At 34.3% G+C, this 23,217-nt stretch overlaps 1 protein-coding gene across 2 annotated transcripts; it reads right to left on the reverse strand.

The window, feature by feature from the left end:
- Positions 1–13,911: 13,911 nt before the first annotated feature.
- On the reverse strand, positions 13,912–18,881 carry LOC148847945 (sorbitol dehydrogenase). Of its 2 annotated transcripts, XM_088949522.1 has the most exons (7): positions 17,915–18,881; positions 17,578–17,645; positions 17,172–17,408; positions 16,276–16,566; positions 14,975–15,162; positions 14,642–14,802; positions 13,912–14,369 (listed from the first exon to the last, which is right to left on the reverse strand). In XM_088949522.1, exons 1-7 carry the CDS (start codon positions 18,033–18,035, stop codon positions 14,209–14,211), a joined length of 1,227 nt encoding a protein of 408 aa, XP_088805648.1. In that variant the 5' UTR covers positions 18,036–18,881; the 3' UTR covers positions 13,912–14,208. The 2 variants fall into 2 exon arrangements, with proteins under 2 accessions (XP_088805648.1, XP_088805649.1); XM_088949523.1 differs by lacking the exon at positions 13,912–14,369 and having other exon boundaries at positions 14,465–14,802.
- Between the last annotated feature and the right edge of the window lie 4,336 nt (positions 18,882–23,217).

Genomic DNA, 23,217 nt, shown 5'->3' on the forward strand with positions numbered 1-23,217 from the left:
ATTAAAAGTCATTACACCGACTCTTCTATTTGAATTAAGAAATTGAATTACAAAGATTAATATGAATACCATATTCTTTGGAGTGGATAATTTTTAGGGAGAATGACCGGTACCCTAGTGTTAGAATTTGTAGGTTCAATGTACGGTCTGGGTAGGTGCCAGCTCAGAATTGATGCCAATTTACGGGTGGGCGTGGGTGCATAGAATATGGGTATCGGTCCATTTGAATGTTTATAGCCCTGTAGTGTAAATAAGAAATCTGCATTGGGCAAAGCTGTACTTTTCTATAATTTTTATAGGTAGCCATTTGTTTAAAGTTAGCACTTTTTTTATAAGAATGAAGTTAACTAACTCATTTTTTTATGAGAGTGATAGTTTGATAGGCACATGTTCGAGGAAGAAAGTTTTTATTAGGCTAGTGTTAAAAAACGCCACGTTTGAAGTCTTTTTTTTAAGACCATGCCTATTGTTTGGTTATGCATTTTTCCAAAAAAAACTTTCTTAGATCATACCTTGGAAATCGAAAAAGGTTTGGTCTGAGAGAATGTCTTTTTTTGGTGTTTTCTTGTTTTTTCTTTTACTGTTGTTAGCAACAATATGCTGATGTGGCATTGAAAAATTCTTATATAGCACTAACCAGCAATGGTCCCAAACCAAAAAGAAAAGAAATGTTTTCTAAGAAAACAACATACCAATGCTTCACCATTTTCTCAAAGAACATCTCTCATGAAACAACATTGATTCCAAACATGACCTAGATCAAGTTAGATTAGAATTGTAGTAATTGCCTAAGGGGGATGGATAGGTGTGCAAGTGAATCTCGGATGACCCTAGTTTGGATCTTTGGATCAGATAATATGATCCGATCATAAATCATATCAAATTTGAATCACCCTTATCTGATCTGAAAAGATCTTATCTGATATATATGCTATATATTTATTTATATCAATATGTAATATATATTATTTATTTATAAATATATTATTTATATTGTATATTTATAAATTTGTTATATTATTTATTTTTTATAAAAAATATGCACATATGATGAAAATGATTAAAAAATACTTGTATTTTTTGTTTTTCTTTATTTAAATTGATATATTTGACTTTCTTTTAATAATTTATTATTTTTTAAAGAAAACAAATCGGATCAAATCAATTCTGAATATCTGCCTTCCCGATCAGATTCGAATTCATATCCATGTCTAATAGATCCAATCAGATTGAATCAGCAATTAACAATGTCAAATCAAATTTGGACATACCCTAATTTGAATCCAATCCAATCTTGTTCACTAACATGATGTATTTGTGTAGGTGTATAGGTGTTTGTGTATTATTGACATGGATATGTAATTGTCATGTCATAAATCATTTTGGAAACCAAAGCTCGGCTTGGAGAGTTGTCTTAAATACAATAATTAAGGGGGTGTTCTGTAGTGTGGATGAGAAATTGGTGGGTGTGAATTGGTCCATACCACACCATGTGGCATGGACCAATCCACAACACACCATAGTCCACAACTCTTATGAACCATGGATAGATTGTGTGGACCGGACCAGTCCACACCCACAATAGTGTTCTATAGATGTGGTGTGGATAGGTCCACAACATACTTTCTGATTCCATGTATCTCATATATATTTTTAGGGAGATCTACATAGTCAATCATAAATGTCAAATTTTTGCATTTTATAGTTAATAATTTGAAAAAAAAGCATCAATATGTAGAAAGCAATTGATTTTTTAAATAATTAAAAATATCATTTTAAATATTAAAAAATAAAGAATTAATATTTTAAATATTATTTTATTGATAAAGTTATTAAAAAATAATATTTAAATAATGTAAAAAGAGTTGAGAAGGAGAATCATCGGACTTGTGCTAGAATTAACATTAAAATTATTATTTTATTAATAAAACATTAAAAATTTAAAATTTTAAAAATATTAAAAGATTAAATAAAATGAGAGTGATTGGACCAATGTAACACATGTGTGTTACATCGAAACCTTCCCACAAATTGTTTACACCATAGTTTGGACCATCCACAAGAAAATACTGTGAACGATAAATTAGAGTGTGACTCGTCCTTGTCCACACTATTTTGTGGATGAGGACCATCTACACATAGCAAAACACCATATCTTATCGTGGTCCTGCTATGATATATACATACTACCGCTGAACACCACCTAAGTAGGGAAAGTAAGGCTATGTTTGGTTTGAAGAAAAAGGTAGGGAAAGGAAGAGAAACATAGGGAAACCTATATAAGGTTTGTAAAGGTTCCCCTACATTTTCCTTCCTTTCCCTACTTTTTTCCTTCAAACCAAACACAGCCAAAGGGAAAGGTTATGTTCCTTTTTCTTCAAATTAACCTAACCTAGGTTTTCCTACTTTTCCCTTCCTTTCCCTACCTTTTTTCTTCAAATCGAACACAACTAAGGAATTATGTTACAAAAATGCAATTTTCTCAAAGTGACTTGTTGGATCAACTGATGTGGCAAGATGATAAAGTGGAATTGATAAATCAACTCCATGTCTCCACTATAATACAGGGGTGGAGCCAGAGGGGCTAGGGGAGCCATGGCCCCCCTATGGTTCAGAAAATCTCCATATAATACAGCTTTTCATATAAATTTTCCCCTCCCCCACTCTCTCAATAATTGGCCCTCCTTGTGGGCCCATCCATACTCCATCTATGTTTTGGCCCCCTTATAACAATTTACTAGCTCCGCCCCTGACCAACATGAATTGTTTCCTAATAAATACTGTTAAGCTTTTTATTTATAAGAGCCATAGGGTCAATTTCTATAAAAATATAATACCAAATAGCCGGGGTCCTTGGATGGCTGATTAGATCAACTAGGCAGCTGACACGGTAGGAGCATAGTAGGATAGGCTATCTACCAGGTGTAAATTCTATCACAATATGACTTACTGATCTTGATTGATGTAGTAGAAATCTCAAATGCTTTTCTTTTTAGCTTGATTTGATGATTTAGATCATTCAGCATATGGGGCATCAGGAGGGGTAGAGGGAAAATGAACTTGGGTGGTGTTGTGAAGGCATTATGTTAAAAGGCTCAGTTTGGAAGGAGCACAAAGGCAAATATATAAGTGTAAAACCTTATATTTTATATTATTTTACATGCATTTATATTGTATATATTTGTATTTGTACTTTTCTCCAAACAGAATCTTACTCTTTTCAAAATATATGGTTGCATTAATGCAAAACTATGGTAGTGCAAATGATTTGAGTGTAAATTCTGACCTATTTTTATTTCTAATTCTAGCTTACTTTGTTTGGTTGTAGTACAAATGAAACAGAATAAAGCAAAATTCAAAACAAAATTAAACAAGAATTTGCATTTTTTATATTTGCACTCCCATCCATTTATACTAGTGCAAATAAATTTGCACTGCAACCAAACACAGCCTAAGAAAAAAAATAATTTGAGCACAAACGGGCAAAGTTTAATATTACAATTGTTTATTATTGTTTTATACACTTAAGCACCACCAAATGTTACATATGACAAAATGCCTCCCTTAAACATGAAACGTCCAAATGGTGTTTGTTTTTTTTTAAAGACTTTCACATAACCAAGGTAAAAAAAGAGTACACACTATTGTATTTAAATGAGCCCAACCAAATAGGGTTATGGTTTGATAAAGTAAAAAATGTTCATGAAAAACTGAAAAATGCCAACCAAAATCGAGAAATGGAACAAAAAAAAATGTCGTTAAGCAAACTGGCCAGAATATATATTATTTATATTATCTATTTATAATGTATAATATTATCTATATATTGTATACAAATATATATTGATGGATCAATTTTTGGTGATGTATCAATTTTTTGTGTTAAGTACCTCGTCATTTGGTCTTCTTCCAAGTAGCCGATGATTCAAAGGCCAAAGTGAACTTTTGCTGGATGAGGACCTATATGTCGAGCTGACCAGGCTGAGCTGGGGGCAGATTAGGTGCCGAATTAACTGGGCCAAGTTGGGTAGGTTAGGTGTCAAACTGATTGGGCTGAGCTAGGTAGGTTAGGTGACCAACTAACTTAGCCGAGCTAGGCAGGTTAGGTGACGAGTTGACCAGTGTGCCTAGCTGACCAGAGGGCCGAGTTGCCTATTAGTTGTCGAGCTGACCAGAGGGCCGAGTTGCATATTAGTTGTCAATCTGACCAGAGTGTCGAGCTGCCTATTAGTTGCCGAGCTTACTAGAGGACCTAGCTACCTATTAGTTGCCGAGCTGACCAGAGGGCCAAGCTGCCTAGTGGTGAGCTGGATTGATTGTTGAGTTTCTTAGTTTTTTAGAGACCTGCAAGGAATCAATGTTAGAGGACCCGGGGTGGCTAACCCGGCGAGGTCGCTCTAATGCTTAAGTCAGTACTCTCATAGTAGACTATGAGCTAAAAATCACAATGTATGAGAGCTAGAATATGCTTACTTGCCCCCCTATGCCATTGAGGTTGGTGTCTTTATATAGGCATAGTTTGGCGTGAGCTTCACGCACTGCATCTGAGATTTCCGAGAAGTCGTCTAAGTGGTCCGAGATTCCCTGAGGCAACTGCCATGCACGTTGACTACCCTCCAGATCGTTTGGTATGTGGGCCAACTTCCAAGGATTGTAGGAGTATTGGGATATGCATGCCGAATTTTTCGACGAGTATGTCTCGCAGGTTGCCAGGTCAGCACTTGGGCCAGGCCGCTAGGTTGGTGCCCGTGCCAAGCCGCCAGGTTGGACACCATCAACTTGGCTAAGACAAGTTGTTGCCTAAGTGATTCCGGGTGTCACCTATTTGTTCCGAGGTGCCATGTGTCACAATATCATTAGAGGGCCAAATCCGCCATCATCATATATTATACCTGGTCATAGTGTCACGGGTTATAATAGATGTATATGCAAACTTTTGGAGTCCATAATAACATATACTTGGTCATAGATGTATATGTCACGGGTCATATACTTATCAGCCCAAAATTTTACAAGTACACCAAATAACAAAGCAAGTTAAAAAAGAAAATAAAATTAAGACAAAGTATAAGTCAAACCCTAAAACATTTTCATTTCTCCCTCAATTCCTTTTTTTTTTTTTCTTCACTTTCCAAAATGGAGACTTAATTAGTGATACTACCTCCTCAAATCCTTTGGAATTCCAAAAACTGAATTCTTATCTATTTTAGCTCTAAAGAGCTACCAATTTTGTTTGGAAGGTCCGAATTTGATCCCATGAGAGAAGCAGCAATGGTGAATATGGCTGAGGTCCATATATTCTCTTTCCAAGATGATGAAATCAACCAGCTCTTCTATCTGATGCATTATGGGTGTTTGAGGTACAAGAGTAAGCTTCATAAGAGACTGAAGGTAGTTCAACCCTTTTCCTTACTGTTGTTTTAGAGCTTGGCCATGTTATAGCCAAATTAAGGGTCCATTTGGATTGTAAATGGAATCAGAATCAAAATCTCTTGAAATTGGAATTGGAATGGTTTATTCCTATAATCTGTTTTGTTTCAGACGGGAATTAAAATCAGAATTGGATTAAGCTGGAATGGGATTTCTTCACAAGGGAGGAGAGGGAATGGCCATTCCCTCAAATGGGGGAAAGCAATTCTAGTAAGAGAAAATGAGATTCTAATTCCACTCAATCAAAAAGTTAGAATCAGAATGCCCATTCCTATTCTAATTCGAGACCCTTATTCTCGTGATTCATGAATTAGACGTGCTCTAAGAGAATCCACACTCCACATGGCTAAGTTGTGATTGACCAAGTTACAAACCCCCCAATTGGGGTGTCCATGAAAAACCAAAAAACCGAACCAATCGGTTTGTTTTGGTTTGGATTTTTTGAAAAGCCAAAGGACCGGTCCAGTTTTCGATTAACCTATAAAAAACAGACGGTTAACCGAACCGACTGGTATATATATTTATATGTATATTTTATATATATTTTTAATGTCACATATTTTCTATATATTATACTTTAATATATATTCATTATATATATATATATATATATATATATATATATATATATACTTATATTATAAATTTTAAAACATTTATAATATATTATATATCATTTATTATTTATAACATAATATTGTACATATATTTATATAATATATATTATAAATATAAAAAACTGAAAAACTGAAGAACCAGTAAAAAATTGAAACCGGCATACTGATACCATCAGTTCGATTTGCAAAATATGCCCAAGATTTGATTAACCAAACCGTAAACACCCCTACCAATTAATGTGATAATTTGGCTTATGCATCACGGCAAATTTGTAGCTTAGAGGGCATTCATTGAGAGGGTTTCTTTCTTGATTGAGCTTGATTGACAAGCCACTTCCAAGAAACTATCAAAAGTAACTTCAATGGAAAGTCAATATCTCAGCTCATATCTTGGCTTTCTAGGTTTTTCAGCAAACATGGAAAGCTTATTAATCTTGATTAATTTGGGACTTGGGAATCACTTTGAGAGGCTAAGAGTGAAAGGCTTTTAAGCGATGTTTTAAAATCAATTGCCAGTCAAGGGTTAGACTGTGATACATCAAAAAATATGACACATATGCACACATAGGTTTAAATATGTATTTTATTAATAAGGGAAAATTTCTGATTAGTACCCTGTACTTTGGGTCTAGTATTGTTTTGGTCTTCAAATTTTAAAATGCGATAATTCAGTACTCAAACTTTTAAAATGTGACCATTTAGTACCTACCGTCAATTAAATGTTAATCTGCCGTTAAGTGACATTTGAAAAAGATAAAAATGCCTTTCAAGTGTCATCTAGTTTTCTTTATCAACCATCTAAACATTGACAAAAATTTAACAGTCTCAAATCCTTGCCTGTTCCATTCAAAAAAGTTGGGGTCACGTTTGTGTGGGCATTCTGGTGACCCCAACTTTATTGAATAGAATAGACAATGATTTGGGACTGTTAATTTTTTGTCAATGTTTGGATAATTGATAAAGAAAACTAGATGACACTTGAAAGGCTTTTGTGTCTTTTTCAAATGCCACTTAAATGTTGGTTAACGAATAATTAACGATAAATACTGAATTATCACATTTTAAAAGTCCAAATACTGAATTATCGCATTTTAAAATTTGGGGACCAAGTAGCACTAGACCCAATGTACAAGGTACTATTCAAAAATTTTCTCTATTAATAAATAATGTAATTATACTCTATATATAATATATGCATTATTTTTATTTAATTTTTAACTTTAAAATTTTACAACCAGTGACCCAGTCATTGATTGAATGATTTTTGACCAATTCCCGTATTTTAATAAGTAGAACCCGACTCATGATGTCGATTTGAGAAGGTGTATTAATCGTTGTCGGTCCATTAAACAACGTAAATAGTTAGGTATATCTTAGTGATTTTGATTTAATAAACAAGTTCTGAGGTTGGGAATTTGGGATTATACAGTAGTCGTTAAGTTGGGATGCGAATTGCCTAGGCGTATGGTATGGTTTGATGGTGGTGGTGCGTCTCAGACTTGGAAAGTTGAAACTCGAAACTCGAAAGTGAGAGGAGTTATTGATGAACCCAGAAACCGTCAAAACCCAATTAACCGAAAGTGCGAATCAAACAGGAGAAGTGTCATGCCATGTCATGTGGTCGTCAACGTGATGGAATCTGCTCCTCACGAATGGGCGCCTCACAGGCATGCATTTGGAACATTTTCTGTGAATATTCATTAACGACCATAGATGTTCTTAATACATAATAGGATATGCATGAGGCGCTAGTGTGACGCAAAGTGTTTGGAGCAGTAGATCCGGTCTCGTCGTTAATTCAATCACCTTGGGCGTTCGCCGGTGCTCGTACGGGGACTGTGGGCCCGGGTTCGAACATGGAAGCCCATATCCATTGTTTCTAAAACTGTTTCATCCGTTTTCCTTTTTGAACGGCCATAAACATCAAATAATAAATGATAAGGCTCCGCTCAACTTCCCAAATTTATGATGCCCGAATGGCATTATACCGGAAAAACTTATAACGAATCAAATACCATCGTCATGGTGGTAATCAATGAGGCGGTTTTTATCAAAATTCATGGTTTAAGATTGAACGTGAATATAATGTTTTTTCGGTATGGTAGATTTTTTTATTTAAATCTAAAATAATTCAATTAGAATGATTTTTTTTGGGCTTTTTATTGTTCAGTCTATTCCAACAATTCATAGCCCCACCATACACGTAAAATGAATTCTGAACATGGATCAATACTAAATTTATGGGTAGAATGTGGTTTATAAGGGAGGGGGAACTACTAATAGATTATGAGAGGTTATAATTTCAGATTTTTGAGATAGGGTGCAGTCTACTTATATATATATATTTTTTTTGTTTTTGAGTTAGACCATGATGCCATGAAAGCTTTATAAAGGGAAAATCTATGATATTAGAGAGATATGGTACGGGGAGAGCTTTGCCCAATCAAAACACCTTTATGAATTGTGATGAACATCATCTAATTGATCATCTCTTTTATGATACCACTTGATTAGATGCAAGTTTTTTCTGATATCATGTCTTCCCGATAACGAATTCTACTGAAAACTTATAACCAATCAACCAGAACCATGAAAATGGTAACGAATCATGAGTTTTTATCAAAATTCATGGGAGAGGGGTGGATTTGATACTTTGATTGGTCAAAGCCTGTCGGTATCATGCAAAAACTGTTTGCCACATATAACCAATTGGTTAAACAACTAGTCAAATTGTGCTGATGTGGCAATGTGGCATAACTGGGGCAAACAGAAGAACACTATTGCAAAGACAGGTCTTTAATAAACAGAAGCCTTTGGAAAATTCTCTGATGAGATCCAATCCTCCAACTGGGGCAAACAGAAGAACACTATTGCAAAGACAGGTCTTTCATGAGGGGACTTCAGCTCCATCTACCTCTCCTATCACATCCTCCCCCATGAAAAAAGCCCTCTCGCGAGCTAATCCTCATACCTATAGAAGCTAGGGTCTCAATGAACTGATTTTAGGTTCTATGCTGTCTAAATTAAAATCGAATTAGTTGGATTGGATGGATCAATAAGACATATTAGATTGGACCTAATCTATACTGGATTTATATTGAATTGGGTTGGATTAAACCGATATTCGATCCTTCATTGATAGAAGATAAGAATACAGGTGTTAATTAATTAATTTAAATAAAAACAAAATTGAACATATTGGATGGTCTAAACATTGAACCAGAATCGGTCAAAAGCGTCCATCAGATTGAATTGGACCTGATCTATCTATAATGAATTCATATTGGACCAAATCGGATTCCGATCCTATTGACATCCCTGCCAGATGGTTATTTCTCATAATCACCCCCCCCCCCGGCATTTAAGAGTTGCTTTTTCCATAAAATAAAAGAAAAAATTGCTTTTACGCTTTTGCATTGCGACTCATCCCAATCCAGAATTCGCATGCACGATCAAGATTGACCATTCATTTGGTCCAACATACTGTGAATTGATTGAACCAATTTTCAATCGTCCAATGTTCTGAATAGTCAAGCTGCAGAAGTTTGTGGAAGCCGTGGACACGTTGCATCATGTGATCCACATCCATCCATCCTCAAGTGCGCTGAACCTGACCATTATCAATGGAAGACATGTTAGTGCGTGGAGACAAACTGTTTATACTTGATGGATAATGTCAAATTTGGCAAGTCAGCTTCTTACTTTAAATTCTCTTCCTATGCGATGCAGTGACGCTTTCACCTTTACAAAAGCAATAAATATCATGTTTTAATGGGTTAATGCTCCCCTAATGACCTATCCCACCCGACTCATTCGTGGTGGTGGGCCACGTCTTTAATGGGTCCAAGCCCAAATATAGGGCCTATTAAATCTTCACTTTACTTATCACGAGGTTGGTTTCTGTTCAATTCCCTTCCGGTTAGTCTCAACTCTCAACCCCCACCCCCACCCCCACTATCACTCACGTTATTGGGCCCACCGTCATGTAAGGGCCCAAATCACTAAAAAGGGGAAACACGTGCTCTCTAATGACAAAAGCCCAGGCCCAATTGTATGCTCATCCAAATTCTGAGGACGTCGACGAGCATGTTAAGTCCCCACCGGCCAACCCTATGAGAAAAGCAGCAGCAGCAGACACGAGACTACGCTGTAGTGGGGCTTCCAAGTGTTGTTGTAATTTACCGATCCACATTATCGTTCCACTGGCCGACCTTCGAGCTCGGACCCAGACTTTTTAGATCATATAATCTGGGTCGCAGACGGCCTGGTCTGATTTGATGGGCTTTAATGCCTGCCCCAAAGTGGACTCAGCCTGCTTTGAAAAATTGCAACCTGCTTGGGTTTTCAATTTCCATCATGTGCGGACTTTCTGGGCTGCAAATAGATGGGATATGGGATCAATATGAATGGCTGCGTTTGGTTGATGTACAAATGGAATTTGCACTGGTGTAAATGAGTGCAAATATGCTGAGTTAAATTCTGGTTTACTTTTGTTTTAGACTTGACTTAAACTTTTTTTTTTGTGTAGGAAGATTTGACTTAAACTTTGTCTTGTTTGATTTTGTTTGTAAAAGTAAAATAGGTAGTAAATGGTGTAGCCCCACTCATATGCAAGAGAATGGAGGTAGGGAGTACGATGATGTGGTTCTCACTTTATACGAGAGAGGATTGAAGTGGGAAGGTGGTGCAAATTTTGTATTAGTTTTTGAGATGCAAATTTTACAATGCAAGTGTGTAAATGAGACAAAAAGTATAAATTTTGTATCAGGTAGGACTGCAAATCATATTCACAAGTGCACGGGTTTACCTCAACTCTAACCCGACCCTCTAGTTGCCAATCCAAACCTGACCCGACCTAGCTTTAAAAGGAATAATTTCTGAACCCGACCTGACCCTATAGGCTACCAACCCAACCCAACCCGTAGCATTTCAATTTGACTTTTTAAACACATTTTGAAGACAAATCCATTAACATTAATATAAGTTACGAAATTGTTTTATAGATTTTAAGGTGTCACCTTTCCCCTAATCATAACCTGGCAAGCCGGGTCAACTAAATCCTAAACCCAATCCTAAAGCCAAATATGCCTGACCCTATAAGATCGGATCAAGCCAGATTTACCATTTAACCTGACCCATTGACATCTCTAAATGCAAAATTGAATTGGGAGCAAAATTTGTATCTAATCAGATTTGTAGTGCAACCAATGGGATATACACCTAGGTCGATATTTGAGCAGTAACATCCCAATCTTATCAAATAGATTCAAATTGGACCACATTCAAATCATCATCAGCCTTATCCCAGCTTTATGGGATTGGTTACATGAATCCCGTTTCACCATTCCATTTTCTTTAATGCTATATATTGTTGGTTTCAATTATTTGTGGTCTTAGGAATCAACTGGAATTGGATTTCGACCTAACCTTCGCTTTTCTTTTCTCAATGAACTCATATTGTCATGCTTGTTAGTTTGATATTTTACCATTATACCAAGCAATGACTTAATATCACCGGTGAAGTATATTTTACAAATTTGTTTTGAGAAATTCTTAAAAATCATATGGATAGCCATATAATCGTATCCACGCTATAAAATATAGTATAGATGTATTAAATGGCTTTGGAAAATATCGTTGCAGACATTCTCCGCTGTTGATATTTGATATGTCCCTCCCCAAACGGGCCTCTATCGTTGCAGAATTCACCAATGTTTTCAACCCATCATTGACCTGGCCGGTTGAACTGTCACCGGGCCAGGATTATGGGTCCGGTTTAGTCAAGACCCATCAAATGGTCAAAAACCGTTGACTTGATCAAGAATCGTTTGACCTATCCGGTTCAACCATTGACCCATTTGACCCGAAGACTGGGTCGTTGGTTGCACACTCAATGCATGTAAAACTTTCAGAGGCCATAACTTTGCACTCCGATGTTCAATTGGCATGATTTTTTTGTTGTTTTTGGGTAATTTTTTGAGATCTATGCGTCCAAAGGTGCCTTGTCCCGCTATTTTTGCGAAAAAAAAACCCTTTTGGCATCAAATTGAAATTTCTAATATTTTTATATATAAAAAATTTAAAAAAATAAATTAAATATAAAATAATACATATAACATATCTAAAACATACTTATACATTATTTATTGCTAAAACATATATTTATAAACACAGACACACACACATACATACAATATATATATATATATATATATATATATATATATATATATATATATATATATATATATATATATATATATATATCTGTGTGTACTAACGTGGCACAGTGTGAACTGTTCGAACTGGTGACCCACAACCCAGAGGCAAAAACAGTTTGACCTCCATGTCGGTTTTAAAAACTTTGGAATTCACAAATACATAAATCAAGATGGATATTAATGCTTAAACCCATTAAACAAACATAGTATATGTTTGGCATCGATGCTGCAGTTGCAGCACTGTTTTCTATGTTGCTGATGTATGAGTTGGAAGCACCATTTTCTCAGAAAATGTTACATTTTTTTTTTGTTTGGAATCGTTGCTGCTAGGTGGGACGTTTCCTGGAGCAACAACTTTTTCTGTTTGGTACTAATGCTCCAGAACCGTTTTCTGCACTTCTACCCATTATCCAATGCCACATCACTGCCTTGTTGGCGGCAACGAATTGTAACTCCGGAAAATGCCAAATTTGACGTTGCTCCAAGCCATGCCTTCCCGATTTCCAATGCGTGGCCTGGAGCACTATTTTCTATATAAAAAAAAAAACAGTTTCAAATAAACGGTTGTTTCCTGGAGCATCATTTTTTCTTACGTGGTACTGATGTGGCACCATTGCTCCAGAAAACGGCAACAATGCCAAACAGCCGCCTAATTTTTAGAGTTTCAATATTTGACGTTTCTATGGGTTCAAAAACCGTTACATATCATATGTTATGCATTAATATATTGCATCAGATGTTTCTATCGATAAATTAAAAGGGAATGAAAAGCATTTAGATACATGGATAGACCTGTGTTGGATGATTTTTACGGTCTTTGGTTAGTGTCAATGCCAGTGAGCTCTTCTAATAAAAGGTTCGTAGGGATAATTAACGATAATAGAAACAATTGACTTTAATGTTTTAAAAATCGATCTAGAACTGAAATTGCTTTCACCACTTTCTGATTCTTTGGTTCAATCGTTTGGTTCAAATGGATCAGCCTATGATGTTTTAAAAAATTAAAAATTAATTAAAATAAAAAATTAACTCAAAATATCATTGTCCATTAACCAGTGGATTGCTAACCAATTCAACGGCTTTTTGGAAAATAATGGTTTAGGGCTAAAGTGAAACCTGACTGAGTTAAAGGGTGCAAATAAAAAGTAAAGATGTAAATTACAATCAAATTTTACTTTTATGACTGCACCAATGCACACACCAGTCGGAGCTTTTGACGAACCTCATTTTGGCACATTTACATGTATAGGTCGAGTTGGTCATGGACTCATGGTGCATCATCACTGTGTGGTGGTCTGGTGGACAATATAGATTTTCTTGCCTTTATATTTGTAATTAACAATATTATAGATGTAGGGGGTGTTTTCCAACTTGAATGCTTTTTGAGTTTTTGTTTTCATGTTTATTGGGAATTTCCACATCAGCGAAAGAACAATTGTTTGTTTCAAAAAACAATACATGTATTGTAACCATCAAAAATCAAAATAATGTTTTTTAAAACAAAAAACAAATTTTGTAATGTAGAAATTATAAGATTTATGGAACATTGATATTTAATAACCAGATGAAAACATGTTCTTCAACCAGAAATTCAAGAACACGTATTTTGCTTCAGCTGTGGAAACAAAAAACACACATAAAAGTGATAAAACCACCAACATGTTTTCTGTGTTTTTTTGTTTTAAGAACCAAGTTGTTTTCAAACCAGCTGGTTCTGTTTTGTTTATGGATTTGGCAACAATAAAAACAATTCACATTGGAGAACACCCTTGTAGTTGCCCAATAACACTTGGTACAATTGGAACACTGGGGTGGCAATGGAAACTCATATTCCAGATAAAAGAAAACTAAACTCTGCATATTGTGATCTATGGAGAGGGAGTGAATGCAATATTTCAGGCGGTATGCATCTCCATGACAAGCTTTAGAAATTAGAATCTTCATTTGCCATTCAAGGCGCAACCATCAACATCCACATGGAACAATGTGACCGGTACATTCTTTATGGGCGGTGATGGTGGCATGTATGACCCATAAACCTGTATGGATGGCATTTCTCTTCTAGCAAAATGCATTGTAGAGGCAATACATACTGCCAGGACTGAGAATTGCAGACAAATCACATATATATATGGACATGCAAACCAGTTAATATGTCTGAGAAAGTTATGTGCAAAAGAAAATATCTTGCAAAGATTATAGGTAAACTATGGATCCCTGCTTCTCATTTATTAATTTATTTTTTGGTTGTTTCCTGCTTTTTATTGACATAAAAGAGCTTCCAACACGCAACAGATACAATTAGACTAACACAAGAATACCATTTGACATGATGCTGCATTTATAGGTTAAACATCACTTTAATGGCATTACCTCCACGGGCGCTGGTTTCAAAGGCCTCTTCTACCTCCTTCTGGGAGAAACCAAACCTGTGGGTTATAAGGGGCTTCACATCAATTTTTCCACTTCTCAGAAACTCAAGGCAAAGAGGCCAGGTGTTCTTATAACGGAAGATGCCAATGATGTCAACCTCTCTGACATGAAAGAAAGGACTAGACTAAGTACTGAAATCATCAAAAGCAAACAGAAACATCCACAATATTGGATTCCAGCCATAGGGTTCCTAATACCCTAAGGATGCTTCTCAGAGATTTGATATATCAAGAGAAGAATTAAACAAAAAGAAAGTGGAGCAATAGATAATACCTAGCAGCAGCTGGAGTGAGAGGGACAGTCATCTCATTATGGCCCATTCCCACAAGGCAAACCTTACCACCTGAACGAGTAGCATTAAGAGCTGTTGACATGGTTTTGTTAAAGCCTGCACAGTCAAAAGTCGCATCCACTTCACTTCCCATAGCCTTGTGTATTTGAATCACTTCTTCAGTGATATCCTGTAAAATAGCTAATTTAAAACTAGATATACAATAAACCACAGGATAAGCCATTTATAGAGAAATCAGGTTGTACACACCCACATAATTTAACTTTCAAGAATTAAAGAAAAATCAACTTGGAAGACAGAACATGTGACCTCATGGTTAATTACTGAAAAATTTATCTCATGGCTGTGCTGCTATAGTATGTTCATCAAACAATTGATCTATGGTCTCAACTGAAAAGAATAATTGGAAAGTTCATCTCAAAATATGGTAAAAGGTTGCCTAACCTAACTAGTTTGTAAACCAAAAAAGTGTGACCATTTTTTCCTTTCTTTCTTTAATAGGAGATAGCAATCAACCATGACAACGCTGGACAGTTCTGGATTGCCTTTACAGTCATACCCTGCTACTAGAAAAGCAATGGAAACTAGAACCATATTTTGTTCCAGTGACTTGTATCTGCCACTGTGGAGTAGCACTACAGTACTTCCACTACACCAGGAAGCATTTTCGATAGTAGTACACATCCAAATTCACACATTATTTTGAGAAACAATAACAAGTTTAATGAATGCAGATAAAAGAAACCTTCCCAAATCAAGGTGCTGGGTAAGCTATATCTAGAAACAAATCTAATCATAGGAAGTGGAAGTTATAAGTAAGACATACTTCAGATACCATTTTAGGATGACAAGTTTATGAATTATATAATAAAGTGAATACTGTTTTAGGATGATCTATCATTTATGCTTTAGTTATGTGCACGCTGAAATTTGAAATTGTTCAGGACAGTTGAGGCCTTCAAAAGAGTATCCAGTAAAGTTTACATGGTATAGATGGAGGCCTTAACTAGAAATATCAGGAAGTAACCTGATACAGGGGGGCAAAGAATCTATATTTCTTTGGAAGGTTTGGAATATTGTGGCTTCAATTGACAATCTAAGCTTCTCTAAAAGGTAATTCCATGGTTTGATGGCCAACCCTAATCTCAAATCTAATGAACAATTTGGGAACAAACAGTAGAAGAATAGGACCTTTGTTTTATCACAGCATTACCAAGATAGAATGCAAGAGGATCACATTATCAAAGCTAATAGGAACAACAAAAAGGAGAGATGTAAAAACCTGAATATTTGTGGAAACTTTTACTATGTCATCAGCACCAAGATTCTTTGCAACAGATAAGCGATGATCGTCCACATCCACAATAACAATTTTGGGGGCTCCAAAAGCTCGAGCTGCTAACATTGTAACCAGGCCTATGGGACCTGCTCCCATGATCAATACCTTTGTCTCAGGGCCAACTTCAGCACGACGGCAAGCATGAACACCGACACTAAGGGGCTCACACATGGCCCCCTCCTCCAAGCTCACATTGTCAGGGAGCTTGAAACATAGATCTGCAGGATGGACCACCTGTTACAACAAAGGAAACATCATCATCGTCATCACCATCATCTAAGCCTTGTCCCAACTATATGGGTTCAGTTACAAAGGAACGCCTTTATAAATTATATCATTGCCAATGTTATAGCTAACTACAAGGAAACTGATACTATGATCTATTTCAATTAAGGTAACTAAGGCTTCATTCTGCATGCCTAAGATGTCAATATGAACAGCTAGGACACAATTCAAGATTTCGAAAGGTCAAAGATTTGGTCGAAATGGGAGCATCCCACCCTGATTTTCAAGTCATAGGCTGATAAACATGAGAATGCAGATTCAAGTCTGAGAGCAGATACTTTGTGAAAAGAAAAATGCCAAAGGTTAAGTCTCTATCGAGTCCACCTCTCTCAAGACCACAGATAGCTGGGACCAAGATTGGATAATGGCTTTTTTAGTACTAAATTAGTTATTTAAAGTAAATTTTCTCAGCCCCTAAAACTATACTAAGCAAAGTAACATTTCTAATATTGGTAGAATATTGACAGTATGAATCATACAACTTACTATGATGTTTTGGTTGAAAGCAATAAATTGCTTCAAATAATATGGGAATTGGTTTGAGATTCAAGAACCTGGTTGGCAAGAGATCCATGGACTGGAGGTGTTGCAAAGAACTTCATATCAGGACACAAATTGTAGCGGCCACTTTTGCAGAAATCACAACGCCAACAGTTGATCCCTGGCTCTAGAGCTACACGGTCACCCACAACCAAAGATTTAACTTCACTCCCAACTTCTTCTATGACCCCAGCACACTCGTGCCCAATCACCATAGGCTCTTTAACAACAAAATGAGCACAGCTCATGGTCTGAAAAAAAGAACAGAGCAATTACTCAGCAACAGAAACAGCAGGGAATCTAACAGTATTTATTGAAAGAAGAAAATTGTAGTAGAACAAAACATATACAGAGTTCGAGGTTACTCAGTAAAGTAATTCAAAGAATTAAAAGAGAGATGAAAAGTGATCAGAATTTGACCTTGAGGTAGTGAACATCACTTCCACAGATACCGACAGCTTTCATGCGAACCCTAACATCATGGGGACCTGAGATTTTTTTCAGGAAACATTAATCAAGCAACAAAATTATCAAATAAACCAAAGAATAAAAAGAAAAATGTAAGCCAAAGAAAGAAGTCCAAGAGGTGAATCTCAATAAACATAAGAAATTAAGAACAGAGATTTTTCCAAGCTAAAAATCACCAACCCCACGAATCACTGGTGAGCAGAAGCATAATCTGAGTCTCAATGATCTTTATCCAGAAAGTTTGGTATATATATATATATATATATATAATGTAGAAAACAGAACCTACCAAGAGGAGGAAGTATGAAAGGTTGAATCTTGAGGTTGTTGACACCAATAAGCCAAGCGGCCATGTTCTCTTCTCCCTCTCCCTCTCGACCACCATGATCAGACATCCCCCCTTCACCCATTTCTCTCCCTTCACTCTTTGAAGAATGCAGAGTGGAGCGTGGAAACTACGTAGTTATATAGTAGTTATATAGGAAGCTTCAAAGCCTCGAAATGATGCACGACTGTGAAGCCTCGAAATGGAAGACGGAAAGAAAGAAAGAAAGAATGAATGAATGACGATGGTGCAAACTGCTTCTACGTTGTAACCAATCCAAGTGTTTCCTCAAAATTTAATGCATTTGACAGTTCAAAACGGTTTCCAGCGTTGGTCCCGGGAGCGGAAAAGCTTGTATTTTGTATGTATTTGTATTATATATATTTGTATTTGTATTTCTTGCAAACTGAGAATTTATCGATTGAGCCACCGATCAATTAATGGACCCGACATTGTTTAGGAAATTCATATTCCTAAAGCTTATATGAGGGATGGTATTTTTCTTGGACTAGCGGTAAGAGATTATATTGCCTTAATCTACAAACCAATAAGGGTATTTTTTTCCATCTTGACTATAAATTTACACAATTGCTGTAGTCACTTATTTCGCCTCATTCTTGCTCAATTACATCTCTGTATTAATTTGCATTTACCATTGTGATTTCTTGAATATTTTTAATTTGTTTCATAATAAATAATTCTATTATTTAAATTAATATCTTCAATCATATATGGAAAAACCAGGCTATCTCTTTACATGTTGAAATGGGCTCTAGTGCTTCAAATTAAGTTCAAACTTCAGAATGCAAATTGTTTCTCTTCAGTTGGAGTTTGGACTAGCAATAGCAGTGAAGTTGACACCCTATTGTTTTTTGTTTTCTCCTTCTTCTTTCATTTCTTATTCAACATGTTACATCCTTCTAGTAACATCAACAGATAAACACCGCTCAACCTTTTATTTATATTCTCTTCTTTAGCTTTGGGCTCTTGATGTTTCTTTAGAAAGATATCTTCAGATGGTTGGGAGTATAGATCATCATGTAATCATGTAATGCCATGACACTAATACATTCAAATTCAATCAAGACCCTTCAAACTGTTCTCAATAAATCTTGTAGCAACTCATCACTTAACTCCTTTCCTTTGCTTAATAAACAAGCAACAAAAAATGCAGAGCACAAATGGGTACTGCTGTCACAATATTGGTTATATAATAAGTTAATAGTAGTATTGGCTTAATTTCCAACCCACCTTATCAGAATTCAGAAAGAACATATTCCTTTCATTTTCTAATCTTAGGGACAGTGATGGGGAACATATTCTCCATCAATCCAAACATGGGTCCATCCAAATACTATTATATATATGCACCGGGAAATGACTCATCGGAAAATTTCAACCACTGAGCCAATTAATGGGTTACCAGAGGCAAGAGAGAATTCCAAAGAAAGAAAGAAAGCAACCATTTATCCCATGTTAAATAACTTTATCCTAATTTTACTTCATTACTAGTTACTGTGGTAAGATTAAGGCCTCTTTTCGATAAGTTCTTTGTTCGGGCAAATGCAATTATCTGGGTAAGTTTTTTCTGGGAAACATTTATTCGGGTAAGTGCATTTACCCATGTTCTTTTTATTTTCTAGGCAAATAAGGTAATGATCATTTTAGCCATAAAAATTCATTATTAAATAGGACATTTTTGTCCCATTCAAGTGTTAGCAACTTTCCCCATAGCTAGAAAAATTACTTATTCAAGAAAATAAAATTTTCTTGATCCCCACATAAAACTGAAAAAAGAATATGGGATTCTTGGTCAATGAAAACCAAAATCCCATTGACCAACTTTCCCTCATCTCAAAATCCAAAAAAAAGAACACCCCGTAGGGGGTTAAGACTACACAGTATTGTGTATTTAAAACATCAACACAATCAGTAGTAATTAGATGGTTTTTTAAAGGCGATTAACCATATGGCGTCTGATCTGAATACTAATTTTAATTTGAAGCTTTGACCAGTGGCTGTAAGGTTAATTGCAACTATATATGTTGATTTTTTTTTTTCTTTTCAATTTACTTTCTTGTTTTTTTTTTTCTCTTTTCATCGTTTGATTCATTAATATGCACATGGAGATCTTAGGTTCTTACGAATGAACACCCTAGTGTTTCGTATGCATGAAGTGTGAATCCCATGTATTCATGTATTCACTTGTGATAGATTGTCCAACTTCGTATGCATGATTTTGTCTCGAACCCATCCACTTCGCATGCGCCAGGGCTGTGTCTCTTGTCTAACACTCACCCATATCCGCAGGTGGGGACAGAGCAGGGTACATGTAAGGTCTAATAACATGACCGAGAGCCTACGAATAAATGGGTTTGACCCCGTTCACTCAGTGACCATTCAAATTACTAGGTCATCCGCCCATCTCTAAGAGGCTAAGGCTTAGTTTGGAAGTACAAAACTCCACTTATACAAGACGTCAATACCAATTGATTAGTGACAAAATTTTCAGTATCATATGATTTGCTGTCTTAGATCTTACATATGCTCTTGAATCTAATATATATTTTTGGTTTACTTTATAGTTTTATAAATATTAATAATCTCTCTCTCTCTCCATATATATATATAGAGAGAGAGAGAGAGAAATTAAAACAATGAAATATAGAAATTTTCTTTTTTTTTTGAATTTTTTAATTTTTGTAATCCATGTCATTTTTTAAACTGCCAATTAGAAACTCTAAAAAAAATCTTCTTAATCATTTTCTCTATCTCTCTCTCTCCGTTCCAATTACCTAAACAATCTAATATCCTAAAATTTCTCCTAAACAACCTCTCCAGCTTTCTCCTAAGTTATCTCTAATTTAGGGGGTGCACTGTAATATAGACAAGATATTATGTGGTGTGAATTCATCTACACCACACCACTGTGCCATGGATGAATCCACACCACACCACACCACATGCTCGAGTTGTTCTATAGCATGGATGAACTATGTGGATTGAACCACACCACACCAATAGAGGTATTCTCCAAGGTGTGGTTCAATTGAATCCACACCTTGTGTTTTGATTCTATGTATACCACATACAATATATAAAATGATTTATATCATTGATCAAGTATAAAAAAATTATTATGTTTTATAAATAAGACAAATAGTAAAATAATACAAATTAATAATAAGGGACAATACATCAATACATATTTATCAATAAAAATAAATTAAAATAAAACATTAACACAAATTTATTAATAAATATAAAAATTATTAAAAGTCCTAGTTTTATAGATAGATTAACAAAAAATAGTTAAAGATAAAACAAATCTGTCTAACAATAGCTAATAAAAATGAATAAAAAATTAAACTACACAAATATAACTAACATTGATAAAATTAAAAAATATCATTAAGAAAGTAATATAACTTTTAATGATATTAAAGATTAATAAAAATAGTACTTTTGAAATTAAATTTTAGTTTTAAAATATTTTTAAAATTATGAAAATTAGTAAAATATAAATAGCATTCGATGCAAAGAAAGAAATGAGAGAGAAAAGTCAAATAGAAGTTACATAGGTTATGATTATGATGAAACACATAATCATTCTTTTATTATAAAATTTAACTTCACACCATTCCACACCATGGTGTCCAAGGAATCACCAGATAAATCTGTTGATGATATTTTGAAAGATAGGCCATTTCAGTCCACAGTATATTGTGTTCGAAAACTCGCTATACCTCAAATGAATGCAAGTTTGAGTGTAGCGTGTTTTGAAATGAGTCACCATCCTTTAAATTCATTTTTCCAAACATTGCCTTATTATAGAGATTTTCTCCTAAATTATTTATAATTCTTATTTATCTTCTCCCCCACTTTTATCTACATTTATCTAAAGAAAGTTGAATTAAAAAAATTTAAGAATTATTCAAATATTTTAAAAATATATATAATAACTTTAAAATATTTACTGAAAAGACAAAAATAATTATAACCTATTTAATAATATTCATATTATTAATAATTATATATTTTTTTACAAAATTCATCACGAAATTATTTACAAAAAATATAAATTATGAGTTTCTTGATTATTCAATCTAAATGTTATTCAAATAATAAAAATCTAACATTAAAAATGAAATATTATTTAAATATTTCAATAACTAAATTTCTTAAATAACAAAATATTAAAATTAATAGTTTAAGTCATATAATAATATATTTTAAATAGTTATTGAATAACCTTCAATTATAATAAATAGATTAAGATTTTAAGTATTTAGTTAAATCACTAAATATTTTAAATAATGAAATATTTAACATAACTAGATTTTAAATAGTTAAAATAAAAAAAATTATGTATTAATAGTACTATAATTTTATGGATTATTAAATTCAACAAGTAATTAATATTTTAAAATTTAAACAATGATAATTAAATTCAACAAGTAATTTCATTTATACCAATTAATAGTTCTAGAAAATAACTTTCAAAAAAGTTATTGTTTACGAATAGTAACTTTAAAAACTTAATCTATATATACTAAAATTAATATTTGATGTATTTTAGTAATTATTTTTTATTTTTGTGCTAAATTTATTTTCAATAATTATGTATAGATCTATTTTTGTTTTGTTATTTAATAGAAAATTTTCAATAATTATTGGAGTTTAAACTACTATCATTTAGATTTTTATTTTAATTTATTATGTATTTTTTCTATAAATTTTTAATAATTATTGGAGATTAAACTATTATTCACATGTTAGTTCAGTTCAGTTGTAGGTTGTTTGGCCAACCAAATCGGCCTGGTCAGGTTAGGGAGTCAGTCACTCATGTTATATCAGTTTGGGTTAATTTTCGGTTTGGTCGATCGGTCCAAAAGATTTAAACTTAAAAAATTAAGTTTAAATTTTAAAAAAATACAATGGAATTAATAAAAAAATAAATTTAAAATTTAAACTTATGATATAAAATATTTTAGCCTACAAAATATTGGAATTTTTTTATTTTCTCATATTAAAAAATGTATTTAAAATATAAAATATTAAAATATATTTATGACCAGGTCGTTCGATTTTAATCAGTTTGTAAATGGCCAAAGCGAAACTGATCCAACCTAGTTGGGTTGAGAAATTGTTGAACCAAAGTCAAGTGGAAATACTAGAAATTGAGTTGGTCATTTTCATTAGTTTGACTAGGAATGACAACGGGGTGGGGCAAGGACAAGGAGTCTCTCCCCATCCCCATCCCCACG

This window comes from Nelumbo lutea, chromosome 6 (assembly GCF_056320005.1).
Source record: "Nelumbo lutea isolate HS-2025 chromosome 6, American lotus-T2T, whole genome shotgun sequence".
Lineage (NCBI taxonomy): Eukaryota > Viridiplantae > Streptophyta > Magnoliopsida > Proteales > Nelumbonaceae > Nelumbo > Nelumbo lutea.

What these genes read in the sequence shown, in the direction of transcription:
- LOC148847945 (XM_088949522.1), bottom strand. Translation starts at nt 18,035, where the DNA reads ATGGGTGAAGGGGGGATGTCTGATCATGGTGGTCGAGAGGGAGAGGGA. An exon ending in ATGGATCTCTTGCCAACCAG is followed by an intron (nt 16,567 to 17,171) that starts GTTCTTGAATCT and finishes TTGTTGTAACAG; the next exon opens with GTGGTCCATCCTGCAGATCT. An exon ending in TGAAACCAGCGCCCGTGGAG is followed by an intron (nt 14,370 to 14,641) that starts GTAATGCCATTA and finishes TGCAATTCTCAG; the next exon opens with TCCTGGCAGTATGTATTGCC.